The sequence below is a fragment of the Poromitra crassiceps genome, assembly GCF_964638095.1.
Source record: "Poromitra crassiceps genome assembly, chromosome: 22".
Lineage (NCBI taxonomy): Eukaryota > Metazoa > Chordata > Actinopteri > Beryciformes > Melamphaidae > Poromitra > Poromitra crassiceps.
The window spans coordinates 4,379,821-4,397,384 of record NC_139647.1 but is presented as its reverse complement, the minus strand read 5'-3'; the positions used below and the strand labels follow the sequence as shown (position 1 = coordinate 4,397,384).

The following is a 17,564-nucleotide window of genomic DNA, read 5'->3' as shown; positions in this document are numbered from 1 at the left end:
CATGTCTGAGCAGAACAAACCAATATAAACAGGGTTTTCTGCACGTAGCCTACATACAACTGAAAGAGACGGAGCGTAAATAGCCCTCAGGCACTGAGATACTCCAAGTCATATTTTCCCCCCACACAAGTGACGCTCAATGAAAACACACCTGCACACACCTCCATGGTTAAACACTGGCGCTAGACCATAAAACAACAATGTTAGGAAAGTTCTTCTTCGTCTTATTCCCCAGAAGTTCTCTTGTGCCGATAGATATTTAGAGGCCCTTTACACGAGGACAGTTTCCGGAAGAAACGACACAATAGCGTTTCCTTCACACCTTTTCCTTCACACCTTCTCCCTGTTTACATGAGCGCTGTTGAATTTTTAAAACGCCGTAATGTACATGCCAGGTCGCTAGGTGGCAGTGTGACCACCTTATTCTTTGCCCATACAAGGACGCTTCTGCATGACGTCATTTCGTAATCGTCTTTCCGGTTTTAAACGCGGAAGTAGAGTACGCCTACCGCAGTCATTTAGACTTGCCAAAAAGCTGTTTCAAGCTAAAAAAATATTTGTCGGGTGAGAACGTAACATATATGTGACCAGTTTATCAGAATAACGCCTATTGGAAATCTTTAACGAGCAGCGAGGACCGGGAGCGATGACTGTGCTGACACCGGTCGGACTAGCTATCTGTCAAACCCTACTGTTGTGCTACTGGCAGTGAGACATTTATTATACAGTCTATGGAGAAAACACTGTCGACGTGCTTTTGTAACTAACGTTAAATGCTGACCGGGGTACAGCCATCGGCTCCTCGCAGCAGTAACGTGATGAACATGTAACTGAGGTTGGCCGCAGTGTAGCTTAATTCTGAATGTTGAACGTAATCGCGTGTGTCGCGTGTGCCGGCACGTCAGAGTTCCTGAAATGAGCCGTGTCAAAGCGATTACATGGAGCGCTCAGCGGGGAGCGTCACCAAGAATTCCACTCTGGAGGGTGGTTTCAAAATGTGTCGTTTCCTAAGCGCAAATTCGCCGTCGCCGTCTAAAGGGGAGGCACTAACGATACAATAATTCCCCGTCACCATAGGAAACCGTCCTCGTGCAAAGTGCCCCTTAGACACCAAGTGTGTTTAAATATGGTGGAACAGAGGGTCTACGTTAAACATACCTTTAAGACGGTGACATGTTTCAGTTGAACTGTGCAGCTTTCGTCCTCCTCGCTCACACACACTATCGTCGGTTGGAAGACTTTGCTGGGCTCCAGAATGAGCACCTGAAAAGCAGCAATATAATAATAATAATAAACTTTATTTATATAGCACAATTCAAACATAAGATGCCATTCAGCAATCCAACTTCAAACGCTGCTACTTCTACGGTAGAGGTACAAATCAGAGAAAAAGACACTAATAAGTTAGACTACCTTATTGTACTTTGTACAATTGTACTTGGCCAATTTCCCCCTGTTGCCCTGGCCGCTGCTCCCACCCCTCTGCCGATCTGGGGAGAGCCGTAGACTAGCACCATGCTTCCTCCGATGCATGCGCAGCTGCCAGCCGCTTTTTTTTTCACCCGACAGCGGGGAGCTTCACCGGCAGGACGTAGCATGTGGGAGGATCACGCTATTCCCACCAGTTCGCTTCCGCCCCGAACAGGCGCCCCCCAACTGACCAGCGGAGGCGCTAGTGCAGCGACCAGGACAACATAACCTTAATCCGGCTTCCCACCTGCAGACACAGCCAATCGTGTCTGTATGGTTGCCCGACCGAGCCGGAGGCGCGAACCTGCAACCCTCGTGTTGGTAAGCAGGAAATCTACCGCTACACTACCCGGATGTACTTATTAGTGTTTCGAATAAGAATATCAACTATAGTCGGACCAAACACAGTGGATTTAAAGAACTATGTTTGCATAGAATCCTATTATTATTATTATTATTATTATTATTATTATTATTATTATTATTATTATTATTATTATTATTATTATTATTTATTTATTTATTTATTATTTATTTATTATTTATTATTTATTTGGATCCTAATCTTAACCTAACACATATTCAGGGGAGTGTTTTTACCCCCCTTTTGGGATTTGATGTTTTCTTAACACATAGCTTCCATTATTTTCTAATGTGAGATTGTGGTTTTCCTGCTTTCTGCTTGATGTTTATACTCCTGATCACAATTTGCATTGAAATTGTGTATGACAAGTATGACATACAAATGGGTACAGCTGAGTCAGATATATATAACAGACACATACTACCATTACTGCTATTGCCTGCTTAGTGCGCTTACAGTAATGTGTCATATTTGTCTTACTGGGCATCGGTCTGTGGACTCGGTGGGTTTGCAGACCTGCAGAAGCAGCTCCATCCAGAAGTCCACAGTGTCCTGTTTAGGAGATCTACTCTCTGGTGGTTTGGCAAACTGACGGAACAGGATGTACGTTTCCATGATGGAGCCCACATACCTTGAAGAGACAAAATAAACTTGCTAATGTAAGCAAATCTAATATGGGACATACTCAATTACAAAGAATAAGACCGCTTCCCTTCTAATGCCTTCTACGATTGTTTTAATCAGAGCAATAATCAAATTAGTAGGGGTGTCACGATACACTCAGTTCACGATACGATACGATACACGATATTGGGTTCACGATAACGATACTTTAACAATATTTTTTTGTGATCGATTTGTAAGTTGAGGGGGCATCCTCCACGCTAATTTGAGTCATTTCACCATTTTCATCCTCCGTGTCTGTAACGTCCCTCGTCTGTTGAAGCAAAGCAATGAAAAGGAGAGCGAGCATGTAATCAGATGCAGATCAGTGCCACCATGTTCAGCTTCTTTTTCTCACGATATGAGATTTCATCTCAACGATACAAATTGTCACGTTTTGATATCGCGATATATTGTGGGACGATATATTGTGACATCCCTACAAATTAGTGATTAAAAACCTAAAAACCTTGAATCAGCATCAATTACTGCTAAGCTAGAGTGGGTGCTTAACCCATTGATACCTGATGCAGCATTTGCGTGTATATCCCTCATTTGTGTGTGTATCCCTTTAAGACCGCGTGACGCGGTTCGCCGTCTTAAAGGGATACACACACAAATGCTGCATCAGGTATCAATGGGTTAAGGCTCACCATATAGGGGCCTTGAGCCTGTAGAGTTTTTCAGAGGCCTCGATGACTTTCTTGTGCTCGTTGGCTAGGATGCTGGCTCCCAGGTAGAAGCCTACATCCCAGTAGTCCTTCATCTTCTCCAAACTCCCCTTCCTCCCAAGCAGGCTGCTTAGGGTCACACCTAGACACCGACACAACAACAGATAGCAGAGCACAGTGCGGAACAATTCATGAGCAAATAAATATAAACCGTAAAGCAGTGATACTCAACTTGCGCCCCCTGTGTGGCCCACGATGGAATTGCACTTTTCTTTTTTTTTACAGTGCACCTGAACGCAACATGCAAGATACCCGCTGAATAAGTGTCCAAATGTTCATGTCATTCTGGCCAATACTCCACTTCTGTCATAGCATTTCAGTCCGGAACATGGAATATTTTTCAATAATCTATGATTTCGCTGCTAAATTGTCAAATACCGCCGTCTGCTCGCTACCCAGGCACTTATGTATGTACTTAACCTAACTGACTTAACCTAACTAACTATCCGGTGTGCACAACATTGTCAGACTAAACTCTGGGCTGACACCCCAAAAACCTACAATCCGCTACAGAAAAATGTATATTGTTTGTTTATTAACTGGCCCCTGGCCTTCTATCATTTCACGAAAGTGACCCCCGGGCAAAGCAAGTTGAGTATCCCTGCCCTAAAGGGTTTCAAATCCAAAAGGCTATATGCACATTCAGTCAGTCATGGTTTACAAAACATAGATGTTCAATTTTTTTTTAAGACCTTTCTGAAAGCAATGTATGCCTGGCAGGATAATGCTAACGTGTAATGCTGTAATCCGTGTAAAGCTTCATGACACAATATTGTGTCATGAAGCTTTTCTCTTATGTAGAGTCAGCGGATCGGAGAGCACAAAGCACCTATTTTGCGCAGCTCAATAGAAGTGTCAAATTCATGGCCGGCTGCCATCAGGAGAACCACATTGTTGATGCCAGAGTGCAGGGTTGGCTCTGCTTCAAACGCTTTGCCGTACCTGCAGAGTAATACAGATCAAATCATTATTCTACAACAGCATGAGTGAATACTGGATTCTGATTGGCTAGCAACAGTGGTAAATAGGCCAACAATCTACAGTTCGGCTCCAACCGCAGTATCACTCCGCTCCCTGATGAATGAAGAACACCTGTGCTGACTCCGCCCACTGTTAGCCTGTCAGTCTACAAATCTCTAACAAGGAAATGTCCGATTTCGTAGTAACGTTTGATTTACTGGGTGGATTGAGTTTTGAGCAGTGGTTAGATGAAGATGAAGGTGAAGTGAACAAAGAACGACATGGTGAAATTGGGGAGAGAGAACTGGCTGAGCTTGAGTTGTCACGGAGTGAACCTGGGACTGTCAATGGAACTATATTCTGTGGCGGAAGGATAAATGTATTCTGAAACCAGTAATGATTGTAAATAAATGAATTGAATGTTACAATTGTGTATTTTTTATATTATGTGGTAGCTATTGTAGAAAAGAAATTTACCACTGGTAAATTTCGCCTCGTGCCACAACCCTGTACCAGTGGTAAATGTGGCCACAACCCCCTTCCTCTCGTGGTAAATTTCTTAAACACCATTCACCAGAAACAGGGCAGACAAACCACGCCTTTTATAGACCCAATCACCCTGACGTCGCGCCAATGACAAAATCACTTCCGGGTAAACAACTTGATTCGGGCAGATATCTGAAAACTTGTTTATGGTTTATTTCTCTTGTCATTTTCAGCCATAACTGTCATTTTTTAAAGATAAGGTAAACATGGTGATCCAACCTACGTATTTGCTGGGCTTATTTTTTGATGTACTGTGTTAGGATCTCAATCAAATCTACCCAACATTGGCATCTCACCGCTGGTCAGACGAACTGCTAGTTTTGGGTAAACTCAAGCTGTCATTTCCTTTAGTCTGTGGCTGAACAGGTAAATACAGTCTCCAAACTAGCGTTCGTGAAAGTGTTGAGATATGAAAGCATCAAACATGCATTTTAGACTAGTGATGGGAATTAGGGCTCTTTGAAGGGAGCCGGATCTTATGGCTCCGTTCATTTCTGAGAGCCGTTCAAAATAGTGGCTCCTGGTTAGTTTTTTTTTTTTGTAATGGGGCGCGCACTACTGTTTCTCTGCGAAATCACTAATATAATGATATGGTATGATTTGGATCCGATTTGATTAGACCCACCACTATTTCATTTTGCATCAGTGGACTGCAGCAGCATTAGTCAGTGAATTGACTGACTTTGAGCCGAAAGTTGGCTGTCCTTGAATGCAATTCATGCAATTCGCTACCCAGAAAGTCGGCAGATGCACTCCGCGGCGTAGCCCGTTTTGATATTAAGCTGAGTCCGCCCACCCAGGCCAGCTACGGCATGCGCCGGGAGCAATTAAGGAATGCACCCGACCTATCCTCCCTGCCCCACGCTCCCTGCTCAGCGGGCTAGCAGAGGGAGGGATGGAGGTCTAACCTGTGTGTGTGCTGGGGAGCTGCAGGCAGTGAACTTTGGGCACAACATTAAAATGAAGGGCTCTCAAGTAGGACTTGGTTCCCTTCGTTCATAGCAAAGAGCCGTTCAATAGATTCGGATTGTTTGCGAACGTCACATCACTATTTTAGACGTAACTATTTTCTCCTTATCTCGGTTGTTCCTTGCCCCGTGTCCGCTCCGCTCCATTAAATTGTATGTACGTGACGCAGGGAGGGCTTATCTACCCGGAAGATATTGTAAACAAACATTGTGATGCGTCTATTGGGTGAGAGTGAGACATCTAATGGGTGGTTGTATTAAACATGACAGGAGGACTCTGACGTACGTACCAATAACAGGCCTGGTCTCTGCTGCGGTGGTCGCTGAATCCGGAGCACATGAACATGTCCTTGTAGATCCGCCCGCACAGGCAGAAGACGTCGGACGCCACTTTGCCCCCCGACTCCACGATGGGCAGGATCAGCTCCAACGCCTTGAGACGATCGCCGGGTCGATTCCTCCTGAGGGGGGGGGGGGAGAAGATGTTGGTGGTATCAGCAGCAGACGATGAAACTGTGGACAAAATCCTTAACCTTTCAGAACTAGACCTGCAAGCTAAAGTCAATACTACAGGCTGAGAAGAATGGCACGGCAACACTGAGAAGACACTCTGGGCGCAACATTGAGAAGACAGTGACTACGTTTACATGCACACAATATTCCGCTTTTTGCCCATATTCGGAAAAATGACAATATTCCGACTAAATGAATAATCCACTAATATTCCCGTTTACATGCAGCCGTAGCTCGCCCTCCTCGACACGTGAGGGAGGGGGGGGAGAGAGAGAGAGATGCAGGTAGGCAGAGTTTTTCGGTTGAGAATAAACAGAGCAGCGCTATTCTCACCAGGATCACTTGGTCCATTTCAGGAGCTTGCTGCTGGGAAGTTTGGCGTTGCGATTATTTTCACATCCAAGTCTTTCATAAAAAGTAGGCTAGTAGCCTACGTTATTACCTCGCAGGGTCGCAAGCACTTTGGACTTCCGTGGGCAACCAAACATCTCATCTCCTCCCGATCAGAAATGTGGGCTTTTCTGTTCGCATGCCAGAGATTTGCCAGACGGATTATTATAGCCTAATAATTATATCGCCTCTTCTAGCGCTTTCTAGCACACATCAGTTGACCACAAACACGCAACATGGGTCACAAACTGCGGTAAAAACCCTGATTGAGACGCATATTCTGAATGCGCTGTATACATGATCAAAGAATCCTCCTAAAACCAGAATAATACTGGAATAACCCAGATGTCTTAATCGGAAAATGCTAAATTCGGAAAAAGGGCAAATTCGGAAAATGCAACTGGAATATGCTGTTTACATGACCCTTATCAAATTCAGAATATTGTCATTTTCCGAATAACAGTGGAATATTGTGTGCATGTAAACGTAGTCACTGGGATTATATCTGGGGCAACATTGAGAAGACACTCTGGGATATGAGAGATTGCAATCCTGCAAAAATCATGTAGCCTAGATTTTGATCGTCTTCGATAGTGAGCCACAATATGAATGCAATAGGAGACGCAAAGGGTACCTGTTGAGCGCAAATATGTAGTGAAACTTGATATTGGGATGTGCCGCTACCAGACACATGGGCAGGTTGTTCAGTGTCTCCACCAGCTTGATGATCGCGTCGTAGTCCTGAGGAACCCAGAGAGTGGAGAATTACAAGGTATTACTCACCATGCTCATGACCAGTTCATTACAACACTCAATGCGAACAATAACTATAAACCTCAACTTGTCCTTTCACTACCCTATTTTGTCACTACCCCTATTGAGACACTGCATGAAATAGGCCACGCCCATCATGGGGGAAAAGCTCCGTTCATTTCCCCACACCAGCGTCATTTCCCTTGAATTAAACATAGCTAAAAGCTGTTGTGTGGTGGGGCTGCGCAGACAACAAATGTAAAAAAATCGCCAGTTAAAGCAGCTACGAGCAACTTTTTTGATTGTTATTAAACAGTATAAATTTAATATCAATGCATCACATCTTACCTCTAATAGTAGACGAGACCAACGCAGAGTAGTCTCGCTTGAAGCCCGAGTGAATCGGCCAGTGTTAGTCTGTCTGTGGCCAGGGAAGATCAGGAAGTGAAATGAAACGGTTTGCAGCAGCCACTTCGGCCATAACCACAAAATAACTTCCAAAAACCTGTTAGAATATAACGAGAGATGTTCGCGAGAGTATGCGTGGCGTTCACATTGTTTATGCTATGTTGCTTGGCAGCGCGAACGGGTGAAGGCAGGCAGCTGCGTTTCACTTCCGGGTTTCACTTCCGCGTTTATCCGGTCCGGCGGTAAGGAGAGAGAGAGAGAGAGAGCCCCCTGTTGACGTGAGTTTAGACAGACACAGACTAATAATCATCTAAGGGAGCAATCTCCGATTCACACGGCTTTGGTCTCAGCTACTATTATAGGTAAGATGTGATGCATCAATATTGTAATTATACTGTTTAATAACAATCGAAAAAGTTGCTCGTAGCTGCTTTAAAGTTTTTTTGTACTTCCCTGTACTTCCTTGTACTTCCTTGTAAAACAAGGAAGCCATTGAGAATTGGCGAGAAGAAAAATGTGGATCTAGCTGTCAAGGAAGTAAGTTGGAGTGTTCATCTTCCGTATATACGATCTTTTTGTGCAACACGCAACCATGCACGCGACATAGGAGAATGCCAGGATTGGAGGAAGGGGGGGGGGGCGTGGCTTCTGAATGATGACGCGTTACGCAAGCAGTGTCTCTATGGAAGACTTGAAATACAACCTGGTGCTGTTTGTTGGGTCATCGTGCCACTCGCAGGCTCCCACAATTCTCATCACTATCAAATTTCCTCAGCCGTGTTTTGTAATAGAAAACACTTTGCACTTTATATTGCGTGCGTGCACACGACACACACACACACACACACACACATACACACTAGGGCATTCACAGACTAGTCGACTAGTAAAACCACTAGTCGACACTGTGCTTAGTAGTCGACTACCGGTAGTCGTTTTTTTTCTCTTTTTTTTTATCTTCAAGACAGAACATGAGGTATTTACACGACATACATGGACTATCATATCCCATATCCCATATCCCCCACAAAGAACATCAAAACACAACAAAACAAAACAAGAAAACTGCATAAGATACACAATAATCCAAGAACAAACAAGACTATTGGACAAACAACCAAACAAAAACAATGCATTCAAAGTAAATGCATAGATCTTGCCCTGTTGGCAGCTAGGAAATGCATAGCTTTAAATTGGAAAGCATCCAATCCCCCAGCTGGAGTTCACTGGTGGAATGAACTCTCAAGCTACCATACGTTGGATAACATTTACTACAAGAGCAAAGGCAGATTCTTAGACATCCCCAAAATATGGCAACCACATACAGAGTTTGACTTTAAGAACTTTTTACCCCAGTGTCATTAGGCTTATCAGGATAGGAGCTGAATGCATTGTTTTTGTTTGGTTGTTTAGCCAATAGTCTTGTTTGTTCTTGGATTATTGTGTATCTTATGCAGTTTTCTTGTTTTGTTTTGTTGTGTTTTGATGTTCTTTGTGGGGGATATGGGATATGGGATATGATAGTCCATGTAAATACCTCATGTTCTTTCTTAAAGATAAAAAAAAAAAAAAAAAAAAAAAAAAAAAAACGACTAGTCGACTACCTTTAGGGACGACTAGTCGACTAGTAAAATTCACTAGTCGTGAATGCCCTAACACACACACACACACACACACACACACACACACACACACACACACAGTAGCCTACATACCTGAACGTCGCGGTAGGACAAAAGCAGGTTCATGACTATATCAGGAGTGAGGAGCTCTACGGTGTCGAGTCGTGTCTGGATGCGGCCTAACTCCTGGCTCAGGGCCTGGCCGCTGAAGCGCTCCCTCGCCGTGCGGATCTCGTGGAGGATCGACTCCCGGAAGTACTCGCTGTCAGTGAAAGAACACAGAGAGAAGTACTCGCTGTCAGTGAAAGAACACAGAGAGAAGTACTCGCTGTCAGTGAAAGAACACAGAGAGGTCATACACTTTCCAAGTTGGCTGGCGTAGCTGTTATGTTGAAATGTTACACCGTCATTCCTGTTGTGTGGTTTATGTCTGTTTTGATGTCTTAAATGTCATATTTGTCTGTAAATGTCCGACTCGGTGCTTTTACATTAGAGCTTCAATAGGGCTGGGTTCAAAAAATCGATTCTCCGATTTTTAATCGATTTTTATTTTAATCCTTTGATATCGATTCATATGTCCAGAGATCGATTTATTTTTATTTTTTATTTTTTTTAATAAACAGGCTAAAATAATATGCTGTGTGTGGTAGTTGAAACATAGTTTCAAGTTGACGATTATTTATGTTTGTAGTTGAAACAAAAACATAAATACTGTAGGCTACATAAATGGAAATGTTTGATCATTAATATCTACTTTTATATAAAAAATTAGTCTATAGTATATAATATATAAATTATATAGTCTGAAATCAAATCGCTGTGCATAATTGTGAAAGTGTCTTTATTGACAGATGAAAAGGCTGTTATTTACCCTTTGTCACCACCTGGTGAGTAAATATATGTGTAACTAAAACCATTAAAATTGACAACCGGTCCGCAACTTTTTTTCCCCATGTATCTACTTGGCGCAAAAAAGGTTGGGAACCCCTGTGTTACATACAGTCATGTAATTCAGGTTACAGCTCAAAAAACACGTTTTGGTATCACTAACCAAATCGATATTGAAATTAATCGAATCGGAATCGAATCGAATCGAATCGGGATTAATCGATTCGCAACCTTGTGAATCGGAATCGAATCGATTCTTGAAATTTGAACCAATACCCAGCTCTAAGCTTCAACGATTAATCGATTAGTCGATCGACAGAAAATTAATTGACAACTATTTTGATAATTGATTACCGGTAATCGTTTTGAGTACACTTTTAAGAGAAAAGGTCTAAATTGTCTGATTCCAGCTTCTTAAATGTGAATATTTTCTGGTTTCTTTACTCCTGTATGACAGTAAAACTGATCTTTGAGTTGTGGACAAAACAAGACAGGGCGTCATCTTGGGCTTTGGGAAACACTGATCGTTATTTGCTACCATTTTCTGACATTTTATAGACCAAACAACTAATCGATTAATTGAGAAAATAATCGACAGAACAATCGATTATGAAAATAATCGTTAGTTACAGCCATGCAAGGCAAATCCCTGTAAAAGGCAAAATAAATGAAATCTGAAGGTGAAATGTGGAGTTCTGGAGCAAAACTACGATTCCAGGTCATTTTGGACTCAACTAAGTGGAAGATATTTAAGCAATATTACACGAGTGATGCGTACACTTCACTGAAGTGCCAATAATGACGGTAAAGCACACCCCCGAGTGTTATATTGCGATTATACAATGTAACGGTTACCAACAAAATAAAAGATACAAACAAAATGTATTCATTCATATTGTGAGGCAATTCACAAAAAAAAAAAGTTTTGCTAATGTTATCGCCTCACAGCTAGAAGGTCCTGGGTTCGACTCCCGCTGGGACACTGTGGGCGCTGAGGGTGGAGAAATGCGGAGAGCACATTTCAAGGCGCTTCTGTAAATTGTCTGTGTATATGTGTGTGTGTGTGTGTGTGTGTGTGTGTGTGCCTGTGTGTGTGTGTGTGTGTGTGTGTGTGTGTGTGTGTGTGTGTGTGTGCCTGTGTGTGTGTGTGTGTGTGTGTGTGTGTGTGTGTGTGTGTCTGTGTGTGTGTGTGTGTGTGTGTGTCGGTGCCTGCATGCGTTGTTGTGGTCGTCTGTGACGAATAAAGACGGGCGTGTCCGTCCTCCCTGGAAATGCATGGGGTCTGACTAATAACTGGAAAATAATATCATGCCGAATAGATTCCTATGTAATGTAATGTTACTACTCCAGCAAGTAGCTCGGCCCTAAAGGTCCTTACACTTCAGGAGCGTTCTTTTCGTGCGATTAATCGCACGTCAATAATATTTTCCGAACCTATATCAGTCAATGCAACCGTGCATACCAACGGCGAAATTTCTCTGAGCGTTATTGCGGTGTTTCTTTTTTCGAACCACGGTCGATTTTTCAGAAATTCGCTTCCGACGTGTACACATCTGTGGCTGTGATTGACAGGTGCGTCAAAACTCGCATCGCAATTTCGTGCCGTATATTCGCATCGCTCTTGATGTGTAAGGACCTTTAGTAACGACCTAGCAACAAGAGACGAGAATTAGTCCCCGTTGAGTCCAAGGAGGTTGAGGAGTCAGCCAGCCGACTTGAGCTAATGCCGTGTAAAGATCATGATTTCCCAAAACTGATAAGTGGAAGAAGATGTTGGACCACGGACACTTCCATGACAGATGTAGTTGACCTGCATACAGAACATCCCTATCTTCCTATCTTCAGATTACAGCTATCAGGATTACAGTACAACATAGGGACAACATTAGGCCATGTTCACATTACAGGCAAATCTGATTTGCTGATAAAGTCATTAATCATCATTATCTTGATTGGTTTCCCAAATCTGATTTGGGAGTGTGTCCGCACTGCCACAAATCTGATTCTCAAGTCGGATCTGTGTGTCCAGACCTCAACAGGCCTATCTGCATGGGTTGCTATGGTAACGACGTGGGCGTCAGTAAATACGTACGTTGGTGACGTGGTTTTCCCGCGCAGAAGCATTTGACGATGAGTTGTGAGTGACGTTCAAATCAGATTTGGTGGATCTGCGCGTCCGTCCGTCCACACTCAAGTCACATCAGTCGAAAGCAGATTTTGGAAACTACCTCCATATGTGGTTTGGGACAAGTGACACAAATCAGACTTGGAGGGTCCAAACTCATAAAACCAATCTGGATAAAGTCATTAATACTGTAGGTCACTAAAGTTCACAAATCAGATTTGGCCTCCTAGTCTGAACATGGCATTAGTTACAACACGGGGAACATTGATCTGTAATCTGAGATAATGATTGTTGTTTGTGGAGAGGCACGGCTCTGGGCTCATATGAACGTCTGACCTGGATTGAACATGAACGTTGTCCAGCAGATGCACCACTCTCTCCACCAGCGGGGTGAGCAGAGGCTCCAGCTGGAAGCTAGGCTGCATCAGCTCCTTGATCCCCTTCATGACTGTAGCATCGCAGGCAAACACCTTGCCCTGAGGTGACACCACGTACGGGATGAACGTGTAGCTCCCGCACTGTTCCTGCAGGGGGAGACAAATACGTGCATGCACACGCACAGATCTTCCTGAATGCAGCCGAAGCATCACTTGTTTGTCAAGCCAATCTTTTCAAATCTAATTAAAAAAAATATTTAATCAAGAAATACATTGAATCTTGAGTAACTCGGATTTTGCTGTTTTTGGCAATGTCCTTTTTTCCCCCTGGTAGCGTATTACTGTGTTATTGGTGGGTGTGTGTGCCTGGTCTGATGTATATTCTGTACATTAATATACATACTGTATATGTATCAAACTTATTGTATGTGTAATGAAAGATAGTGTTGTGGTGTGTGTTGTATTATGCATATACTGTATAATATATGGTGTGCATGATGTATATTTAAGCAATATAGCATGAGAGCCAGTGTGTTGTGGCAAATATATCCCGCTGATCAGCTGTTATCCCACGAGGCCGCAGGCCGAGTGGGATAACTGTGAGCAGCGGGATATATGCCACAACACACGCAGCTCGAGTGCTATATTGCTTTTATAAAACGGTTTCCAAGTATGATAATATAATAATAATAATAATACTATAAGTCCGACTGGCATGGCATTCTGATAGAGTCAGTTGAAACACTACTGTAAGGCGGGACCTCTAGCAAGAAGATAGACGTGCGGGTGATTTGATTGGATCGTTCTGGAGACTGAAGTTGACATTGGCCAATCCTGGCGCTTGCTGAGAAGCTGAGAGCTTTCTGCAAAGCCCGAAACCAACTAACGTTACGTCTTATTTAGAAATGCGGAATGCGGGGTTAACAATAAACAGCCTTTTTTTTGCAAAGAAGACATTAGCCCGCGTCTATTCTTGTACAAAACATAATTTTCTGCGAAGTATTAGTAAAGTTATAAGCGAAGATCGATTCACAAGGATCTGACAGCTGTCTCCGCCATTTTGTTTTTTCTATTGTCATTTGAGGTAACCAAAGCCTTTTAGTAAGAGAGTTGCCATGGCAACTCATAACCCATGGCCATGGGTTATGAGAGTGGTATACGGTATTTATACCATGGCTGTGAACCAATCAGATTGCTTGATTTGAGAGAGCCGTTTTATAATGTAATATACATTATGTATAGAATTGTTGTGTACATTGTATATACCGTATTCTTATATGCATTGGTACAACACAAGTTAATATCAAAGCATTGGGTTATTTGGGTAATATTGGAATGTATTATTAGGAATAAGTATTGATAGGGATATGTGGGTGGATTTATGATATTGTGTGTGTGTATGGGTAAGTTTGTATACGTATGTATATATATACATATATATGTGTATGTATGTATGTATGTATGTGTATACATGTATACATGAGCGTGTGTGGAGGAGCGTGGGAGTTGGTATATGCATAGGGATGTATGAATTTGTTTATGAATGATTTGGGGGCAGGACTCGATAAGCCTAGGCTTCTTCCTGCTCCTTTTCAAACAGTTCACCTTTTCTTTATGTTTGAGTTTACGTATTTTCCTTTTGCTGAAGGCTATTAGACTGTTATGTTTACTGTTTTTTTCATTTATGTATTGTTTTAACTGTTTGAAATAAATTGTTTCAATCAATCAATCAATCTTGGTGTGGATAAAGGCAGATACTGTAGGTGATTAGTGATCCTTAACATTTTTCACATAAAGGAAAGGACCCCTAATTTAGTTCACATTATAGGGCCATGGTCGGACCACCCATTTGATCAGATTTAGTTTCTTTGACGCACATTTGAGAATATTTGTATTGTCAGATATTTTTTCCCAGAATTCCATGGCTATCTGGTAGGTCGAGAGATAACAGTGACGCTATGATCAAAACAGTCACTCTTCTACATAGAGACGGTCCGCATGTCTGGGAACGCCCATACAGGCTCTAGGAACGCCCACAATAGACGCTGGGTTAGCCTGGGGGCGGGTTCAGGGTGGGGTAAATTCCCCCCTTCTATCCATTCAGCAAAGTTAGAATTTAGCTGATAGCCCAGCCCAGGCAGACACTATCGGGGATTTAACCACCACAGTAAACGCACATCTGAGCAGACGTCTTGTGTTCTTGCTCTAGAACCCCCAAACATGTAGTTTAGAGCCGCAGCACCGTCTTTTGGTGAGTCAGCCCATGAGATATATCGGCGGTTTTACCCCACTCGCGCGCCAGCCGTTTAACATTTTGTGGGCGTTCCCAGTAGGGATGGGCGCGAGTACTCGGGTACTCGAGTACTCGTTCATAATGTCAGTACTCGAGTAACGTTTCCGCTGTTCGGGTACTCGCCCCACTCCCCACCCCTTTAAAAATGGTCTAAATCTACGCATGCATCATTATGTGGATCTGGCAGCATGAACTGCACGGGCGTCAAGTCAGCCAGAATGTACAAGTACATCATCCGCTTTGTTGATTTCAAAATAAAAGGCTTATTGTAACGTAAGTTGTAACCTTATTTATTTTGAGTAATGCGTTACAGCCATAGTTTCATGCCATATAACATCACGAGTATTTTGATACAAGGTTTGCTGCTTCGTTCGTTGAAATACCCTTTTCTCCTCCAACGTGGAAATAAGCTATTTACTTTTGTTTAAGTAACATTATTTTGAAAGTTTTAACCGGAAGTTTTCCAGCTCATCCCGAAAATGGTGGCTGAAGATATGCTCCCGAAGGAGACAGATGCACACTTCATAGCGCACGGCCGATAAAACTAATTCAAAACTTTGCAGTAGTTTACTGACTACACTGTCGTTTCCCATAACGTTAGTCACAAGAAATGTGGAGAAAGAATCGCTTTTTGGGAGACAATCGTTTCATGGTGATCACTATTTAGCTGCAGCTGTAACGTTAATCACACTGGTCAGTGGTCAGTTTTCTCTTTTTGGCAGAACACCGGACCTTGTAATCCGTGGATTTACGTTAGTGTAACAGTGAACATAAAGTAAAATGGATGATACTGGACAATGGACATGTATTGGAATTGAGCCTTCGCTTGTTTCACAACAATATTGTCCGCTCCGAAGCGCTAATGCCATCCATCCAACCATCGGAGATGCTGTCTGAGGTAGGCTTTAGTTTAGACGTTAGCTTAGCGTCACCTCACCTAATATCACAGTCAGTCAGTCCCTCTCCTCACATGCTCCAGGTAACGCTTTCTCCATGCAAAAATGCAAACGTTATGTGTGAACAGCCCCACACACAGCAGATTACCCCTGCTCCGTCATTACCATAGTAATCACACAGATCCCCCCCCCCGCGCGAGTACTCGAGTACTCGTTCATAATAGAAGGAGAGTACTCGAGTATTTAAATGGCTTAAAATGCCCATCCCTAGTTCCCAGACATGCGGACTGTCTCTATAATAATATTGCCTACTGCAGCTTTAAAACTTTACAGATTCTAGACATTTTAATGAGGGAGAAGGTGGGGGGGGGGGGGAGTAATTTTAAAGTTTTGATTAGGTAATTCAACTGTTTATGAAAAAGAAACATCAGACCAATTACTATTTTAATTAAAGGTCCCAATTCGTGCAGCTGTAACCTCTTAAAAACGTGTGTCTCTGGTCCATAAAACATGATTCTGGAATAATTTGTCGAAAATATAGCAACCCTGTTTGTTGTGACGGAGTTGTCCCTTCCTCATCTCGTTGGGTCCCAAGAATGGTCTGTTTCTATAATATATTCAGAACTAACAGTTCCCATTGGCCGCTGAGGGAGAGCCCGCCCCAGGCTCCCAGCGGCCAATCAGATTAGCGTCTGTGGACCAGCACGCTAGGTTGTGTCCGCAACTAACGATAGCAACGCTACGCTAAAGAGGACATCTCAAAATGCCTAGACTTACCGAATGCACCTCCGCAGTTGCTGGATCACGTACAGTTGGCGTCGCTACAGCTAGAAGTGTTAATTTTGTGGCTATAGACAAAATGGTGCAGGTAGCTTGTGTGAGAGAGACGCGTGCAGTATGCTTGAGGACCATCGTGACGTCCCGATACCCCGTCTGGCCAACAGAGCGTTAGGGGGCGTGGCTTGAAGGAGACTGCAGGGGGAAGCTGGATAGGGACAAATCCAACTGTGGCAGTTCTGAGCTTGTGACCACTCATTACAGGGAGGGATGACAGCAGTATATATGCATTTACAAGTAAAAACAGCTTTTGCACGGAATGGGACCTTTAAGTCGAGTATTTTATACACCTTAAAACATTACTTTACAGGGGGTCTTTAATATTACAAATCCATCCAATGGATGCTGGCAAGGGTGTTGTGCTGCAGTTACCTTGAACGCCTGTAGGTCACTGTCCTGCTTATAACAATACAGAATGATGTTATTGGTCATGCTGAAACTTTCCCTCACGCCCAGGTGGTAGAAGAGCGACGGCTGGCAGAAAGTGTCGCTCATCTCGACCACCGCTACATCTGCAGAAGAAGAGTTTTTTAGTTTAGTTTAGTTTAGTTATTTAGCACACACTAAAACAGTGCAAGGAGGGAACGAAGCCCACACAGGGCTTGTACGGAGTTCCACTCCTATCGAACAATCATAATCGTACAATCATAATCATATCAAAAAATTACAATGTATAGGCTAACAGAAAATGAGTCTATTGACATCCCCAGGCTAACACAATGACTTCTGCAGATAAATAAGGAGACAAGGTACAAAGCAG

At 43.0% G+C, this 17,564-nt stretch overlaps 1 protein-coding gene across 1 annotated transcript in view; it reads right to left on the bottom strand.

The window, feature by feature from the left end:
- Positions 1-17,564, bottom strand: part of LOC310796455 (mitogen-activated protein kinase kinase kinase 5) — a 53,380-nt gene that overhangs the window by 33,768 nt on the left and 2,048 nt on the right. The window contains exons 2-10 of the mRNA XM_083658635.1: positions 17,177-17,316; positions 12,738-12,925; positions 9,482-9,650; positions 7,240-7,346; positions 5,993-6,163; positions 4,058-4,170; positions 3,151-3,310; positions 2,315-2,465; positions 1,159-1,263 (exon numbers count right to left, since the gene is read on the bottom strand). Of these exons, the coding sequence (XP_083514761.1) occupies positions 1,159-1,263; positions 2,315-2,465; positions 3,151-3,310; positions 4,058-4,170; positions 5,993-6,163; positions 7,240-7,346; positions 9,482-9,650; positions 12,738-12,925; positions 17,177-17,316 (1,304 nt within the window). The remainder of the gene's footprint in view (positions 1-1,158; positions 1,264-2,314; positions 2,466-3,150; positions 3,311-4,057; positions 4,171-5,992; positions 6,164-7,239; positions 7,347-9,481; positions 9,651-12,737; positions 12,926-17,176; positions 17,317-17,564) is intronic.